Source organism: Diadema antillarum, unplaced genomic scaffold (assembly GCF_040938485.1).
Source record: "Diadema antillarum isolate AM-2024a unplaced genomic scaffold, OU_Dant_1.0 seq00000724_RagTag, whole genome shotgun sequence".
NCBI lineage: Eukaryota > Metazoa > Echinodermata > Echinoidea > Diadematoida > Diadematidae > Diadema > Diadema antillarum.
Window position 1 is genome coordinate 141,780 of NW_027271627.1, and position 14,464 is coordinate 156,243.

The following is a 14,464-nucleotide window of genomic DNA, read 5'->3' on the forward strand; positions in this document are numbered from 1 at the left end:
TTTTGCTACGATAGCTGTACGAGTGATCCGAGCGTGATACGAGTCATACCGATCTCGGTGTGAGTTGTGATGACCTGTGTACGACTTTAACCGAGCTTTCATCGAGTTATAAAGAGCATGTTACGAGCCCATTACGAGCCCGTTATGAGTTCACGCAATCCTTACTGTTCGGTTTGACCTCCAGTGCGTGTAGGGTTGAGTGAATGTCTCTTGTCATGAAAACGCTAGGAAAATTTGAATAATTTCATATTAATGGGCTAGTGCAATGCATTCTGAATGAGCTAATACAAAACTCGTAAGTCGCAGAGCTCGAATTAATCTCGCGCTTAGCTCCAGGGCAACTCATCCTTCCACATACTGGTAGTAGGGTCGTATAATAGTGCTCGTATCGCACTCTTCAAAACTCGAGCAGAACTCGCGTATATACTTAAAGGTGGCGAGTTACGAAGAGTTCATTGCAATTTGGTACACACTTTGGGTGAAATATTTGGACAATGTTTTATCAAAAAAGCAAGAAAATTTTCACATCTTGGGAAATAAGGGGGATTGGCCAAAATGATCATTGCTTCTCCAATATTTTTCTTCCAGGATCGACGCCCCTAAGGAGGGGGTTACCCCCTCCAACATAAGGGAGATTTTGCAATTTTAGACCCGTACTTGCGAGATCTAGATACACTTATTTTTATCTTTTTTTTTTGTGCGTGAAATATTCCAGTTTTGCTTCTGTAAAACAAGAGAGACACATTTGTATTCAGGAAATTGTGCTGGGGAGGGGATAGGCCTCCTCTATCACAAGGGAGATTTTGCATTTTCAGGCCTAAAATTCAGAGAATGGTGCCCACTTCTGGTGAGATATTCGAGCTTTGTTTCTATGAAAAAAGTAATAATTGCAAAAATATAAAGTAGAATTAGGAGAATATTGGGGGGGGGGGGAGTGACTGTGGCCACTCTGATCTAACATTCAGTGATATGGTACACACTTTCAGTAAAATCTTTTAATTTTTTCCTATCAAAAAGTAAGAAAAAAATATTCACGCAACTTTTTCATTTGTTAACGGAAGTGACAAACCTGGTGCACACTTTACATGAAACATTTGGAAATCTGTTAATATACAAGTGTATTAAGTAGAAAGGACCGAATGGGAAGGGTATGGAAGTAGGTATATTAAGGCCTATACCCCTCTGACGCGAGGGAGATTTTTTTTTTCAGAATTGAAATTCAGCCGTCTTTGGGTGAAATATTTAGACAGTTTTCAATCAAAAAAGAAAAAAATCCACATATCGGGAATTACGAGAGGAGCAACATGATTTGTTTGCCCCCAATACTTGTATGGGGGAACCACCCCCCCCCCCCCCCTTCAATCGACGCCTCTGCATATGAGGGAACTTTTGTAAGTAAAAGATCTGTTGCACACTATTTGATAAAATATTAGGAAATATTAAAATCTTAAAAGTGTACAAAGTAAATCGAAAGGGACCCAGTGTGAGAGCTTTTGCATGTTAATGATTACAATTTTTATTCAACTATCTGGTGCATAGACGTACTTCTGGCGGTGCTGTCCATCAAGCAAGTTCGAGTTTAATTTTGTCTTCATTTCGGGAGTTGTTTTGGGGACAAATGATTTGCTTGCTCCTAACAATGCCTAACATTTCCATGGGGAGGGGAAAATGCCCCTTTGCACCCCGTAGGATCGACGTCCCTGATCATCCCTGTGTTGGCTCATAGATGTATCGTGACTGAGTAACTGCAGCACTGTTTCGAATAACTAACCTTATTTCATTTTTTTGATTAAAGAACATTCGGATTAACAAGCCTCCGGAATAAGGAACATCATTCGAATAAGCTGCACCTGACTGCTAGCCTCTTCTGTCTAACGAATTAAGGTGTCACATCAGCTGAAACAATAATATCTGTCGGTGTGTTACTTTAAAAAAAAAGAGTTAGTTAACTCCTGTGGTGTTTTTATTCGACTCTTCTCTGATATACATTTATACGCATTATACATACATATCTATGTATATATATATATATATATATATATATAATTTGATATACATATATAAATACATATATACATTTATACGCATTATGCATATATATATATAATATAATATAATATAATATAATATAATATAAATATATACATACATAATGCATATGTATAAAGGCGTACCTGTGTCTTGGTGCCTTGTCTGCTACCGACTGTTTCACGCTGTCCCGATCTTCAGGCATATATATATATAAAGATATATATATTGTGTATTAAAACTATACATGTTATATATAAACATTTTTTTTAGATTGGTAAAGACTCACATTTTGAGGCAAGAAGCCAAAGAAGAGCTGATGTACAGGAGAGATGAGTCGGAATAACAACCAAGGGAATACTGCTACTGGAAGTGAAACCAGAACAGGTAAAGCAACGGATGAAGCAGGAAACGGCCACGAAGGTAAAAGTTAAACTGGTACCAGCGTTGTACATTGCACGTGTTATACAACGCCCCCAAAGGCTTTCTTTTTCTTCTTCTTCTTCTTCTTCTTCTTCTTCTTTTCGCTGACTCATGTGAATTGTATTTTACCCATGATAACACATTTGTTTCCAAGTACCAGCGTAGTTTGAAAATGTACAATGTGACCATTCATGTGGGCCTACTGTATATTACTCCATCATACTATGGGCTCTCCATCTATAAACCGTCGTCTAGACCTGAAGAATGGCTGTAGTAGTAGTGGTAGTAGTAGTTGTTGTTGTTGTTGTTCTTCTTCTTCTTCTTCTTGTTAATGTTGTTATTGTTGTTCTTTATTGTACTCAGGTCATGGTTGTTAATACATGAGTTGCATACAAACAAACATTAAATAAAATGGTTTTTATCATGGCATGAAACATGAATTTGCCCTCTGTGAAGTGCAGAATCTGTAAAGGTCTTTAGCTATTTTCTGTTGACAGAACCTTCTCCACCTCAATACCAGACCGAAATTAATGCCAACGTTATCTTTGTCTCCATTAGTTTAGATAAAGCCTGTCGCAATCATCAGCAAGACAACAGCAAGACAGCTTCTTGAAACCAAAAGACAAAGCTCCTCAAGGATTCGCAAGGAACAGACAGTGCATTTAGAATATGTCATGTACACACATCTGATCACAAAGACAAACATACATGATTTTAGCAAATGGCTTGTCAACTAAAGATTTTGATTCAATTAAACAGTGCTAATACAAGAACAACTACTAGGAAACTAATAGGTTTTTCCATGTTCAGACTGTAAAATAGCTTCATTATTTTGTTCTAACTTATATCAATAAAGCGGGACCTACTTCAAGGCCAACAAATGGCACGTACAACGCAGGAGCCATTGATAGAACCAGGAGAGTTCAAGGTGCTGAATTCCTATCACCTGGAGAAGTCGAGCCTGGATTACTTACTAAGCTAAAAGCTAAAGGTATTGTCAAAGAGTTCCTGGATAGGGACCCACACCAGCTAGCATGTGGGGTATGGCACCGGGGAACACAAGAAGCATATGGCTTTTAAAGGGGACGGCTAGTAACTGATCAGTGGGAATCAGTGGGAATGCCTGAGGATGATTGTTCCAATCCTTGTGGGATTCATTTAAGAGTACATTATATATCTATTGTTGTGTGAAAATTATTTGCTTCAGAATGGTCTCATATTCAAGTAATGTGCAGTTTAATGTTTCCAGGTTAGCGTGCCTGGTCAGTGACGGGGCATTAAACTGCACATTACTTGAATATGAGACCGTTCTGAAGCAAATAATTTTCACACAACAGTAGATGTATAATGTACTCTTAAATGAATCCCACAAGGATTGGAAAAATCATCCCCCAGCATTCCCACTGATTCCCACTGATCGGTTACTAGCCATCCCCTTTAAAACAGTGCCAGCTTGGTAGAGAGTGCCAGGTCAATTGCTCAGCAGAGTTGTCCGAATCGTTTGGAGGGATTCGTCCATTCTGCTGACCGGACTATATGACATTTGCCTCATAACAGCAATTGGTAAACTGATGTTTATTATGTGTACTTTTAGACTTTTGTCTAACCAGGTTTTACATGTCCCCACACATACTATTACATACTGGTTATGGAAGCATAATTATTTTGGTCGTTTGTCCAAGAATGAATAAGTATCGAGTACGTTCTATTAATGTTAATTTGATAGTAGTCAAACTGAGTACAATGTATAAATATGCGAAGTGATCTGATGAGATTTGGATTAGGTCAAATAAACTAGAGGTTGGGAGGCTGTGAAGAGTCAACTGACATCTTATATAACATATTAGGCTTTTTTTTTAACTACAACAACACATGGTGGTCGTGGTCAAGAGCGTCGGAAGCGAGGGGGGGGGCAGGGGTGGCACTTGCCCCCACCCCCCCAAAAAAATAAAATGATAATAATAATGTGGGGGAGTGCAAAATTTTTAGTCCCCCAAAAAAAGTTTTAGCCCCCTAAAGTGCCCCCTGTAACAAAAAGATTAATCACTTATTTAAAGACCAAATGAACAATACAGGCATGTTTCTTGTCTAAATGTTGTAATTTCATAACTGAAAATTATAATACTCTAACAACACATATCATTGAACTATACACTAATAGTAACTTATGAGTAAATTTAGTGTATAGATGGTAGCCTCGTGTCCTCGAGTGTGCCCGCTGAAACATACTTTTTCAAATAGTAAACCTTACTTTTTTTATGCCTCCGCCACGAAGTGGTGCCGGAGGTATTATGTTTTCGGGACGTCCGTCAGTCCGTAATGAATTTTGTGGACAAGGTAACTATTAAAACCTTTTGAGGTATCCTAATGAAACTTGGCATGTATGTGTATTAGGGGGTGAAGTTGTGCCTATGAACTTTTGGGTGCACATGCTCAAGGCGAAAGGTCAAGGTCAAGGTCAAATACATAAAATTTCACTATTTCCACCATATCTATGCAATGCCTAAAGATATTTTCTTGAAACTTAGTGTATACATGTATTACCAGATAAAGATTCTCTGGTGAAAGTTTGGGTCATGACGTCAAAGGTCAAAGGTCAAAAGGTCAAGTAAAAATATTAAAACTTCACTTTTTTCTCTGTGTCTTGGAAATTGTTCAAGGTATCTTCATGGAACATAGTAGACATGTACTGACTGGCAGTGATTATCTAGAGAATTTAGGGTTTATGGGGTCAAAGGTCAGGGGTCAAAGGTCAAGGGCAACACTTCAGAATTTTACAATTTCCCTCATGTTTATGCAATGCCAGCAGGATTTTTTTTCACTTGGTGTGTGCATGTATAACCTAATAGAGATTATCTTTTCTTTTGTTTTTGCCTCAAAAGTCAAAAGGTCAAAGATCAAGTGAAAGTTCTGAACTAATTTTTCCTCCATATCTCGGAAGTGGCTCGAGTCATCTTGAAACATACTACATATTCATGCATGTTCTGCCTGACAGTGATTATCTTATGAATTTTAGGGTCAAAGGCCAGATGAAAATGGTAACAATTTACTAAATTCAAAACAGAAATTGCACTTTTTCTCCATATCTTGAAAACTATGATGCATAAATGTATGAATGGGTCAAAGTCAACTTAAAATCTTTAAATCCCACATACATGCTCTCCTATTCATCCAATTGAACCAATGTCAAGGAACACATTTGTGACAAACTTGTAATTTTAATATTTTGCTATATAATTTTGTGAAAATGTAAACACACATTGTCCACAAGTACTATCTAGACTTATTAGGAGAATCATGCATTATGGCGGAGGCATACCAGTCGCCATAGCGTCATTTCTAGTTTCATTTTTTTCTTTGCTTTCTAGCAGTATAAGAATATTTTTCATCGTTCGAACGATGCGATCACGTTTAAGCTTTTAATGAGTACATTTCAGATAAAGGGCAAAGTGAAAGTGTCTCCCTCGTTTCGTCCGTACTCATAGTAAAATGAAAATTTTTCATAAGTTATTATCATAGTCCTTCGCAGTGATTTCCTTTACTATGCTTAATTACTCAGAAATTCAATTTAGAATGTTCTATAAAAGCGACGTTTATACTCTGTTTTTAAAAAAAGTCCCTACCGTGGAAGGAGGGATACCCCCTACACCCTCCCCCGCTCGGTCGCTTCGCTCCCTCGCCGAGGATCTCACACCATCACATTATCATATACTCCCATATGTAATAATCATAGTCCTTCAAACTGATTTTTTTTCAATGTGTTAATTCCCTAGAAATTTGCTTTTAAATGCTCTATAAACGCGACTTTTATACTCTTTTTCTTTACAAAAAATCCCTATCGTGGGAGGGGGTATCCTCCCTCCCACACCTTCCCCCCGCTCGATCGCTTCACTCCCTCGCTGAGGATCTTACCCCATCACATTATTATGTACTCCCGTATGTAATAATCATAATCATTTGCACTGATACTATGTCTAATTCCTTAGAAATTTGCTTGTAAATGGTCTATAAACGCAACTTTTGTACTGTGTTTTACAAAAGCTGCCTACAGTGTGTGTGTGTGTGTGTGGGGGGGGGGGATATCCCCCTTTCCATCCCCCTCCCCCTCGCTTGCTCTGCTCCCGCGCCGATGATCTCACATCGTCACATACATGTGCCCCCGTCGAGATTTTGCTCCCCCCTCCAAAAAAACAAAAACAAAAACAAAACAAAAAACAAAAAACAAACAGAAGTGTTCCGGCGCGCTTAGTAATGGTAAAGCCTATGATAAAGCCTACGGGTGAACAAGTCACGAGACCGACTCTCACGATTCATAAAGCCCACAAGTCATACAGTCTATAAGTATAGTCATACAGCCCACGACTTCTACACTAAGCGGGCAAATCCCACGAGTTTGTCATCAAGTTAAATTGGCCCACGAGTTATGCAGCTCATGAGTTCGACACTAGGCAAATAAAGCCAATGAGCACGACATTAAGCAGAAAATACTCATGAGTCCGACACTACGCAAAAAAAAAAAGGCTCACGAGACCAACAGTAGGCAAAGAAGGCCCACGAGACGGACAGGATCAACAGAGCCATCTATCAACAAATGAAGAGTGCGTAGTTGTATGTACAGGGTGTCCTGATAGTGGCATAAGAAATGAGTGATGGGAATGGGGAGTTAATAGGGTGGTATACCGCGTCAGTTGCCCTCCCTTACCCCATGGAATTTTCAAGACCTGTATTTGTGTGTGTGAGTGTTTGTTCCAAAAAAAAAAAGAAGTGATTAAACTCATCAAAATTTTTAACCAGATCTTTTTTACTTCATTTCCTAAAATGCAAAAGCATTGTCGTTTGCGTGTCAACTCCTTGACATTTTTAGGTATTTTTTATTCCCCTCCCCTAAAAAAGTAAAAGAAAAAAAAATCTGTGCACGGCCATGATAACAACAGTCTGGTTGGATCTTCAAAGAAAATGTGACTGCTGTTAATATAAAAAAGTTCTTAGTTTTGCCTCATAACAATAATTTTTGTTGTGCTAGTTTATAACAGTCCTTAATGTGATAAAAATTGTACCTTCGTCGTCCATATTACATACTTTTTTTTAGGAAGACGTGCGGTGAGAGGGCGGTGAGTTGGCTCAGTCGGTAGCGCGTCTGCCTCACGATCACGCGGCCCGGGTTCGAACCCGAGTCTGGACTGAGCAATGTTGTGTGTAAACATACCGTCCCCTCTAGCAAGAGGCAAAACACTCTGTCCCTCGGATAGGACATAAATTGGAGGTCCCGTGTATGAGAGAGTCACAACTCATGCACGTAAAAGATCCCGCTTTATTCATTCATCGCAAAGAGTAGGGTGTCTAACCCGGTGAAGTGGTCCCACCCCACATCCAACTGGACCCCATGGAAGACCAGTTTAGTGTAGCTGAATATGGGCTATCCAGCCATCTTCTCAGATGAACAACAACGTCTTGTAGTTGACCTATAGATCGCGCTGTTCATCCTGTCGGTCTCGTGGGCCTTCTTTACCTAGTGCCGGTTCCTTGAGCCTCTCTTACGCAGTGTCGGTCTCGTGGGCCTTTTGTGCGTAGTGTCGGTCTCGTGAGTCTTTTTTTTTTTTTTGGCTTGGTGTCGAACTCATGGGCTTTATTTGCCTAGTGTTGAGCTTAATTGTAATGGACTGTATTACTCGTGGGCTGTATGACTCTTGGACCTAATTTCAATGTAGGTCTCGTGGGCCGTATGACTCATGTGTGTCGGTCTCTTGGGATGACCCCGTTAAGAGGACTTCAGACGTGAATAAGGTGTCATTAATTAGCCTTTTGCTGAGATTATATGTGCTGTTCATCTGTATTCTCAAATTTGGATATCTTGTTCCAGAAGTGACAGAGATAACCTTGTGGAAAATCAGCCAGTGCATCGCTCCTGAACAGTTCACAGACTTTGGCCTGTCTTTTGGACGCTCTAAAATTAGAATTAGTAGTCTAGAGTTTGAGATGGCTAAAGGCATCAGTTTTGCAGAGGCTGCATTCAAGGTTCTACATGAGTGGGACCAGGACCAAAAGGAAGGGCAGGTCCATTCCTTGTTTGACATTCTTGTCCGAGGACATATGATCGACAAGACGGTATTCCTATCCATGTGTAAGTACATCAATTTTGTCTTGGTAAAGCATGTCCAACATAAGCTTTATTCAAAAGGATGCATGGTTAAAAAAACAGCGTTATTTCATTCTTTTTTTCAATTCTTCTGTACTTCCCAAAAATTATAATCGGATTTTTGCATCGATAACACCCAATACGATTATTTATTGCGATCGTATTACTCTACAGTACTGAATTAGCCATTTGACCTTCTTTCTTACGTACTGACCCGCTCACTTTGTCCCCTCTTCGAAGAATTAATGGTATTTTCCTGGATGTTTTGTTGTCATCTAGCCATTTTGCCCAAAGTGTCTAGGAGTTGAATTTCCGTATGTTACTCCTGTTTATACTCCCCTCTATTGAATATCCCTGTCTTTTTTTAGGCGTTAAAATATTACTTTTTCCCCAAAACTATCTTCTGTTTGCTATTGCCGAAGATCGCTGTCTCCGTGGTGCGTTCTTGTCTGCTATTTTGTCTTCTGTTTGTCAGTCTTGTCCATCCTGGTTTGTCCTGTACAGCCTTTTCTTCAGTAGTAGTTTTGTTGTCTAGTCCTGTTACATGTTTGTTCGCGTCTATGAAAGTGTATCTATCTGTTAATCTACTTTTGAGTGGGCTTCCAGACTTCCACCTCTTCTTTAATTTTTGTATTTACGATGCTTCAATTCATCTTTCCATCGATGTTCTTTTCTAGAGGGGCCCACATACTACGAGCTCTGTCTTTTTAGTAGGTCCCTCCATTTTTACACTTTAAGCAACGATATACATGTACTTCACTTCGATCACTTCTGTTTCTTTCAGTTCAGTTCAAGTTCAAATTTGTTTCATATTTCCATTTTCTCAATGATTACAAAAATATTCACAATAAAACAAGAATACAAAATATATACAATCATGTCTTTTGAATGAAGAAGAAGAAAAAATATATATACTTGACACAAATATACATGGTCATATCGTATGAAGATGTCACAAGTAAGTATAAGGAATATGATGGGGCCTACATAAAAGCTTTAAAGCTTGTTAAACTGTAGGTTCCGAGTTCATAGGCATATAATTACACGGAGAACGGATATGTTTGTCTTGACCAACTAAAATTATACCAGTGCAATGATCGATAAGTAATAAACTAATAAACCACATAGATATCGCACAAATCAGACTGTATACGGATCTCGCAGTGTTGGAAAAAATGCTCTATATCAAAAGATGTATCGGTACCATTAAATAACTTAAATAACTTGATGCTGCGGACAAGGACAAAAGACTGGGAGTATAGAAAAAGTTGCTAAAAACTTGGTAGTGTGTATCCACTAAGTACTAACTGTTTTAATTTGCGTTTGAAGGTGAATAAAGATAAGGAAGAAGTGATATCTTGAGGGAGGTCATTCCAGTATCTGGGTCCAGTAAATATAATTGTTTTTCTTTGCAAAAATAGTGCGAGTACGGGGAAGGTGGTAGGTGAAGTGGGATAACAGTGGATAGAGCGATTCCTTTTAAACATGTAGATAAAAACAGATGGTAATTCATTAGTTGTTAGTTAATACATGAAAATTCCGAGATTTAAAAAAAAAATAGGTCTGGAATTTTCAGAATTCTGTTTTGATGAAAAAAAAAAGTTGGTATGAGTAAAATATCCGGCGTAATTTATGATTCTTATTGCACGCTTTTGAATACGGAGAAGGGAATCTAGTAATGAGTGAATTGCATTTCCCCACGCCAAAATCTCATAATTAAAGTGTGGAGATATTAAAGAAAAATATATACTCTGCAAAATATAAACAGGAAAGAAATGTTTGAGCTTATTAAAAATTCCAATATTTTTAGACACAATTTTACTTACAAAATTAATGTGAGTTTTCCAGGATAACTCTCGGTCAATCCAAAGCCCTAAAAACTTTGTGCTATTAACCTGCTTTAAACATAAATCATTTATTTTGATATCATATGGGACAACATTCAAAGAATTACTGAATACCATATAATGAGTTTTTTCTATGTTCAAGGATAATTTGTTCGCATAAATCCAGGATTGCACAGACCTGAGCTCAGTATTCATCATACTAATTGATGCTTTAGGGTCTCGATGTGAAAAAAAAAACAAGCCTGTGTCATCGGCAAAACAAATGAATGATAAAATTTGCGATGATTTGGAAGATTTTTTATGTATAAAATAAATAAAAGTGGGCCCAAGAGGGAGCCCTGTGGGACTCCACATGAAATAGGTTTTGATTGCGAATCATAGCCATTGATATTAACAAATTGCTTTCTTTCTGTTAAATAATTCTTAAACCATTCAAAGGGCATCCCGCGGATTCCATAATGACACAATTTATAAAACAAAATTTCGTGATCTATCGTATCGAAAGCTTTAGAAAAATCAAGAAAAACTCCAATCCATGTTCAAAATTATCTATAGCATGAGCTACCTTGTCTATAAAAGTAAGTAAAGCATGGGTTGCGTTGTAATTTTTTCTAAAACCAAACTGAGAATCCGACAAAATGTTATGATTTATGAGAAATTTTAATAATCTTGTGTAAACCACCCTTTCAAGAATTTTAGAGATTGAAGTCAACAAAGAAATAGGTCGGTAATTATACACCAAATCTTTCTGTCCCTTCTTAAAGATAGGAACAACTTTTGCGACTTTCATCTTATTGGGGACTTTGCCATTAAATAAAGAGTGATTAAGAATGTATGTAAGAGGAGTAATGATTTCGCTTCAAACATTTTTTAAAAGAAAATTTGTAATTTCATCATATCCTGAACTTTTTTTCTCGTTGAAATTCTTAATGATATATATAATTTCTTCTTCAACTTCAACAATAGGTTCAAATATATTGATTGAGAATTCCTATTATCTGACTATCTATAGAATTCAGTTGATGATTTTGAAATTTTACTGGCAAGATGTGGACCAAGACTTGCAAAATAATCATTGAAAGATTCCGCCATAATGACCGGGTCGTTGATCTGAGCAGCCGTCCGCTGAAATGTATTTAGGAGGATCGGTATCATTTTTGTGTTATAGCGCCTCATTAATCACCTTCCACGTACTCTTCACATCAGATTTATATCTAACAAACTGCCGCGAAAAATAATTTCGCTTGGCTATGCGTATTAAGGATATCAATATTTTCCGATAACGAGTATATCTTAAAGGGGACGGATCTTTACGATACTTATGAAAAAGTTTATTCTTGTTTATTTTTGCGGTTAATGGACCTGAGAAGAGATTTTGTAACCCATGGTTGTCGTGGTACTTTTTTTATAATTAGAATGGTGAGGTCGTCGAAGAGGAACACAATAATCATAATTAACAGTTAAAATATTCATAAAATTTTCAAAGACTAAATCAATGTCGCTTTGACTGTATACCGTGGACCAATCCTCTGAACTTAATTTCTCCCTCAGTTTATTGAGGTTGGATTCAGACATTACACGAATACCCGGATTGTGGATGTGAGACACATTAACAGTCATAAAACTGGACACAAGGGCGTACATTGGGAAATGATCAGTGACGTCAGAAACTGTTATGCCAGATGTGATGTCAAAAAATGAGTCATTTACAAAAATGTTGTCAATGAGAGTAGATACATCATCAGTTATTCGAGTCGGTTTAATTCATTGGCCGTTAACGCAATACAATTTGTATTGCGTTAACGGCCAATGCACAGGCACCGCATATTATGTGGTAACTCATTTCTTTTTTTGATTGATAGAAAGCTGAATAAAATGTGTCACGGTGTTACAGTAACTGTAACACCGTGACTTGCATTGCAATAACACAGGACTCATACCGGATTACCAACAACTAACCGTTGAAGTGACTATCTGATTCTCTGTCACATTTATTCAAAAGATATCTGGGTTTTTGAAGGATTGTTCATAACAGATGGGTCAAGCTATATCCACAAAGATTATCAGTTGTACTTGTTGCCTGCATGATTCAATTTTAACCCTTACTGTTCCAAAAATCTAGAACTGTGTCTACAATGTCATGGGGTTTGTTATGTCAATCAACACTCAGAGCACATGGAGGTTTAAAATGGCAAGAGTCCACTCACATTGTGCCACGTACCAGAATTACAACCAGAGCAAACATTTCTGAAGGTTTTGAACTTTTGATTAAGGCAACAGCTTCAGTTGAATTAAAACCTTTGCTTAATATTTCTATCATAATTAACCCTTTTATCACATGGTTTGATTCTTCTTTTTTAGATTCAATTAGCAGAAAAATACATATTATTGTCCACAATGCTTTCTTTACTCTGCAAACTGCAATTATAGCTACACTGTCGACTTTATATTTTCTTAATAGAATTATATCCAAATGCCAAAGGTTCTAACAAAATGGGGGCAGGAGACTTTGTAGTCATTACTATACACAGTGTTGTATGCAATCATCAAAATTTGGTCCATTTATCTTTTTTTTTTTAAATTGTAAGAATTGTTCTGTCTTTCAAGAACAAGTTGATGTTTGATTCTGCCATAGAATCCTTTTTTTAAATCTTGTGAACAGCTTCTGTAGTCTAATGGTGAATGCCATGGACTGACAAATTGCATGCAAACTGATGTTAGTATTGAAAATGTATCATGGGCAGGTCATTTGTCATGCTCAGTGCATAAATCGCGCATTTCAGTGTGTTCCTAACATGATAAAGGGTCTAAAGTTATGTGTATCCTAAAGAATTGTAAACTTAGGGTATACTAAAGCTAAGATCAATGTCACCACCAAAAGTTAATCTCACTGGAATACTACACGTGTACTTTCCTGTACATGGTGCTGTGCGCAATCTCACAAGTGTCACCATAAAAAAGGGACACAATAATAACCGGAGGGCCAAAGCCCAAAAAGTCGCTTACTTAACGAGTGAGTTGCACTCTCTCTACAAACTAAGTAGACCATGCTTAGTTTTTATTGCAACAAACAACATTCCACTGGTCTACCTGAAAAAAATTTGTTGCAAAAGCCTCCAAATCCAAGATGGCGTCCAAGATGGCCGCCATATTTACTGAATTTGTTATTTGCAAGGTAGAATTCGATTGAAAAATCAGATTTCAACAAATTTGATGTCATGTGAAAGAAAATAAAATTTTCTACAAGTTGATACCATTTTTGTGGGTTATTGCGATAATTGGATTGAGATTTTAAGGAAAAAAACACTAATTTTTTGATATTTTTCTGAAAAAAGGAAAATCATGAAAATGCTTGATTCAGCATAAACCAAAGAAAGACTAGAGGATTATCTTGAAACGTTTCAAGAATTTTGTTTGACATATAATTAATATTTGAAGAAAATTAGGGGTCAGTACCGTTTTCGGTTCAGGAGTTATAATGTCTCAAACTTGAACACTCACTATGTAAAAATGGCCACTTTATTTGTGACAAGACCTTGTTGGTCGTAAAAAAAGCCTGCGCACGCCAAGACTACTACACGCACCACTGGCACTGGCGCTTGTAGCAGTGCCAGTGGTGCGTGTAGTAGTCTTGGCAAACGCAGACTTTTTCTTTGACAAACAAGGGTTTGTGCCTGCAAACTAACTTTTCATACCAAGTGGTAGCTCAGGTGACGCTGATTGCTATTATTTCAAAGTAGATTGTTCTGAAGCAGATGAGATGAAGCAAAAAATATCTTTCAAATAGAGGTAGAAGCTTGAAATAACCTTGCTATAGAAAGTTTAAAACAAAATTTGGATCAATCACTCAAAAAATTCAAGATTGCAGGCCATCAAAGCTGACATAGTGTATTGCGCCAAAGTAAATGTATCATTTCGATTTTGGTACAATTTTGTCTGTTTTGCTGTCTACTCATATGGTTTTTATATATTCTGAACATTTTAATGCCATTTCAAACCATCTTAGGTTTTTATGGAGACATTTTTCAGA

General features: G+C 37.4%; 1 protein-coding gene across 2 annotated transcripts in view; it reads left to right on the forward strand.

The window, feature by feature from the left end:
- Nucleotides 1–14,464, forward strand: part of LOC139738138 (uncharacterized) — a 140,385-nt gene that overhangs the window by 96,089 nt on the left and 29,832 nt on the right. For both annotated transcript variants that reach the window (XM_071648800.1, XM_071648799.1), the window contains exons 2-4: nucleotides 2,312–2,451; nucleotides 3,308–3,442; nucleotides 8,312–8,572. In XM_071648800.1, the coding sequence (XP_071504901.1) occupies nucleotides 2,361–2,451; nucleotides 3,308–3,442; nucleotides 8,312–8,572 (487 nt within the window). In that variant the 5' untranslated portion in view covers nucleotides 2,312–2,360. The remainder of the gene's footprint in view (nucleotides 1–2,311; nucleotides 2,452–3,307; nucleotides 3,443–8,311; nucleotides 8,573–14,464) is intronic.